At 60.1% G+C, this 3,489-nt stretch overlaps 1 protein-coding gene across 1 annotated transcript; it reads left to right on the plus strand.

Annotated features, from left to right (window-relative positions):
* Positions 1–353: 353 nt before the first annotated feature.
* SPDYC (speedy/RINGO cell cycle regulator family member C) lies at positions 354–3,247 on the plus strand. Its single transcript, XM_007117431.4, has 7 exons — positions 354–393; positions 1,292–1,478; positions 1,742–1,800; positions 2,063–2,148; positions 2,252–2,423; positions 2,507–2,849; positions 3,028–3,247. The coding sequence occupies exons 2-7, from the start codon at positions 1,337–1,339 to the stop codon at positions 3,060–3,062; spliced, it is 837 nt and encodes a 278-aa protein (XP_007117493.2). The 5' UTR covers positions 354–393; positions 1,292–1,336; the 3' UTR covers positions 3,063–3,247.
* The last annotated feature ends 242 nt before the right edge of the window (positions 3,248–3,489 follow it).

A 3,489-nucleotide genomic window follows, 5' to 3' on the forward strand; every position in this document is an offset into this window, starting at 1 on the left:
CCCCTAAAAGACCTTGGGAGGGGGATGTGGCCCCTGGGAATTCTCACGCCAAGACAATCTCCTCTCTGGCTCCCAGGTTTGGGGATTCCTGGATCTGAAACAAACACAGACACATCCAGTGACCCTTCCCCAGCAAGGCCCAATCCCTGAATCACATCTTACTCATCAGCCGCTCGCTCGCCGCAGCCCAGGTCGGTCGCATTCCCGCCCCGCGCCTTGGCTCTGCATTTGTAAAGAGCCGAGAGGGACTCCTGCTGCCTTTCAGGCTGTGGGGTCCAGCTAGCCTGCCTTCACCCCTCTTGTAGGTGATGAGACTTTGGAGTAGCTCTTACCTTGGGGAGCCGCAGCTGGGAGGCGAGTGGTGGAAACTGACTGGATTTTCTCCAAGTAGAGGTGGGTGGTGATGGCGAGAAGCCCCACCCTTTCCCAGGAAGGGGCCTGATTGGTGGAGGGCTGCAGGGGCGGGGCAGCCCTGGGGCTATATAAATGAGCTCGCTGGGCTTGGAGTTACGCTGTAGGTTAACTCCTGAGCTCAGGTAATGCTTCTGGAGGGGGGAGGCTGGGCTGCTTGTGGGAACCAAGATGGAGGCCCCTAGGTTGACCGAGGGGTGGTGGAGGGGTCCCTCCCCCAAGCCCCATAGTTGGAGTCTCTCTCTTCGTAGCTAAAAATGTTTGAGGTGGCCCCACCTCAACTTGCCCTAAACCCCAGTATTTGTCCAATAACCTTCCTCTCTCTGGGCCTCAGTTTTCCCTCTGGGCGGTAAAGGGTTGGTGGTTCTTTCAGGGCTGCCGCTTTGGTGAAGGGTGAGGGGTGGTTGTGAGGTGGAAGACAAGAAGGAGCCGTTAAACTCTGGCTTTGGGGTCAGACAGGCTCCACCTTGAAGTGGCCGTGAGACCTCCATGCTTCAGTTTCCATGTTTGAAAAATGGGTCTACTTACCAGGATGAAATAAGATAATGTCCTTAAAGCATTTAACACAGCTCCAGGCACTTAGGAAGCCCTCAGAGGTGCTTGTTGCTGCTGTTCTTCCTCTGTGGCCTGGTCTGGGGTGCCAGGAGGAGGGGGGAGGGTGCTGTAGCCTCCAGGAACTCTGCTGCTTTTCTGGCCCCATCCCCGCCCCCTCCCCCCGCCCGCCGTGCCACATCTCAGTTCCTTCTGTTCTGAGCCCCCATTTCTCCATTTCCCATGCCTCCACTTCCTGGAGGTCATCTGTCAGGCCAGCACACTGATCCCCTTGACTTCTGCGGGGCAATGGGGTAGGTGCTAAGTCCTGGGGCTGCTTCATTTACAGGTCACCCCGTCCCACCCCACCTCACCCAACCCCACCCCCCAAGAGATGAGTGATGCCCAAGATCCTGCCACAATCCCTGCGGTTGGCACCCAGGTGAAGCTGAGGGGCTGGAGCCGTCAAGGGGAGGGGGGTGAGTCTTTCCATTTCCGCCAGCACCAGGAGCTCCAGGCCTTCCTCAGCCTTCTGGGTGAGTCCACTTGGGGGCTGGCACGGCAGGGGCTGTGGGGACCAAGCGTGAACCGGTATGGGAGGCGGGATCTCAGCTTGCCCATGCAATCACCTGCAGCCTCTGTCCCTTCTCTTCTCAGGTGACCCCAGTTTGGCAGGTGGGGGGTGTCATGTCAGAAAGTGGGTTCAGGGGAGGCTTAGGCTTTGGAACGGCTACTGCCCCTCTTATCTTGTGTGGGGGGGTGGTAACCTCAGTCTACCGTTTCTCCTCTCTACCCCCAGAGCACAGTTTCCTCCAGGATTTCCTCTCCAAAGATCCCTGTTTCCAGATTTCAGATAAGGTGAGAGGGCACAGTGGGGGCAGAGGCCAGCCTCACTTGGGGAAGATTGAATTAGTGGGGCTCCGGTGCTGCTAATTCGTTGGGTCCTCTGGTCTGGTGGAGGGAGTGCCTCCCTTCTAACCCTTGTCTTTGCAGGCCCCTCCCCACCATTTTACCCCAGATTTTTTAGCCCCACCAGAACTTCCTTGGGTGCAGAAGGGGCTGGCGCAGCCCCTCCCCACCCAGTGCCTCACCCTAACTCTCCCCATTTCTGTGTCTGCAGTATCTCCTGGCCATGGTGCTGGTCTACTTCCGGCGCGCCAACCTGCAGCTCAGCGAGTACACCCACAGCAATCTGTTCCTGGCACTGTGAGTGGCCCGGGCGCTTGATGGGGACCCTGACTCGGAGTGGCGGGGGGGGCAGGGCAGATGCTTACGGCCTCTGTTCCCTGCCCCCTGCCTCTGTGGCCAGGTACCTTGCAAATGACATGGAGGAAGACCTGGAGGACCCCAAAAGCGTGATTTTTCTGTGGGCCCTGGGCCAAGATTGGCATCGTCGAGTGTCAGACTTCCTGTGTCAGAGGGACAAGCTGTGGGCACGGATGGGCTTCAGGGCCGTTGTGAGACGCCAGAGCTGTGAGGAGGTGAGGTCCCACCAGCACCCTGGGGTGGGGGAAAGAGGCTGGACCTCCCACCTCCCATTAACCATCCACTCTTCTCATGCCAGGTCATGGCCAAGGAGCCGACCCACTGGGCCTGGACTCGGGAGAGGCATCCCCACCACGGCAGGGCTCAGAGGAGCTACCCAAAGGCCCAGATCCCCCTCCCCCGGGGCCCCGGCCTCTCGCCACCCCACTGTCCCCTGTGTGGCTTGCCCCCTTGCCGCAGCCACCGCTGCCACCACCCCTGCCCCTTGCCTGTCATATCCAAGTGCCCTTCCCAAAACCCTGAGCGGCACCGCCCTCCCTCCCAAGCTTGTCTCTCAGTGGCTGGAGGCTCCTGGAGTGGGGCCTTCCTCATTATCCTGCCCACCCAGCTGCAACTGGAGCCAGGCACCTACACCCTCCACAGTGAGTAGGGTACAGCAGGGGGAGCTGGGAGGAGCTGGGGGGCAGGTGCGGGCCCCGCAGAATGGGAAGGAGGGGCCTGGGGTCCAGCACGCCTGGGCGTGTGTCCGGCCCTGCCATCTCCTAGCCTCCTGGGCTTCGCAAGCTTCCTCTGAGCCTCTCTCCGTCCTTCCTCCCCCAGTCTTCTCAAAGCTGCTGCCGTGCCCTCGGCGCTGACATTCGCAGGGTGAAGAACGGCCCCCGTCTGCTCGCCTGCTGACCCAGTGCTCTACTGGCTGTGGCCCCTCCGGCCTCCTGTCTTCTTGGCCTCAGGCTGGCAGGGCTGCCCATGCCCCCTGCCCCTTCCTCCCAACCTGCAACTTGTACCCACTCTGACCTGACTCCTCAAATAAATTCATGTCCACAGGACACCAACTGTGCTTAGGCCCTAGTCTGGGTCCCTGACCCAGGGTGGGGGTAGGGAGGGAGCTACCGGGAGAGGGGCATCTGCCACGTGTAGGTACCAGTGGTTGGAGACCCATGAGCACAGGTCCTGTAATAGCTCCTCTCCTCCCATTCGTGACCAGTCATCCCGAGCCTGTTTCGCCTTTTTAACATCTTTGTGGATGGTGAGATCCACACAGTGCAGATGGGACTAAATGAG

Source organism: Physeter macrocephalus, chromosome 16 (genome assembly GCF_002837175.3).
Source record: "Physeter macrocephalus isolate SW-GA chromosome 16, ASM283717v5, whole genome shotgun sequence".
Taxonomy (NCBI): Eukaryota; Metazoa; Chordata; class Mammalia; order Artiodactyla; family Physeteridae; genus Physeter; species Physeter macrocephalus.

What these genes read in the sequence shown, in the direction of transcription:
- SPDYC (XM_007117431.4), top strand. Translation starts at nt 1,337, where the DNA reads ATGAGTGATGCCCAAGATCCTGCCACAATCCCTGCGGTTGGCACCCAG. An exon ending in GGCCTTCCTCAGCCTTCTGG is followed by an intron (nt 1,479 to 1,741) that starts GTGAGTCCACTT and finishes CTCTACCCCCAG; the next exon opens with AGCACAGTTTCCTCCAGGAT. An exon ending in AGGCACCTACACCCTCCACA is followed by an intron (nt 2,850 to 3,027) that starts GTGAGTAGGGTA and finishes TTCCTCCCCCAG; the next exon opens with TCTTCTCAAAGCTGCTGCCG.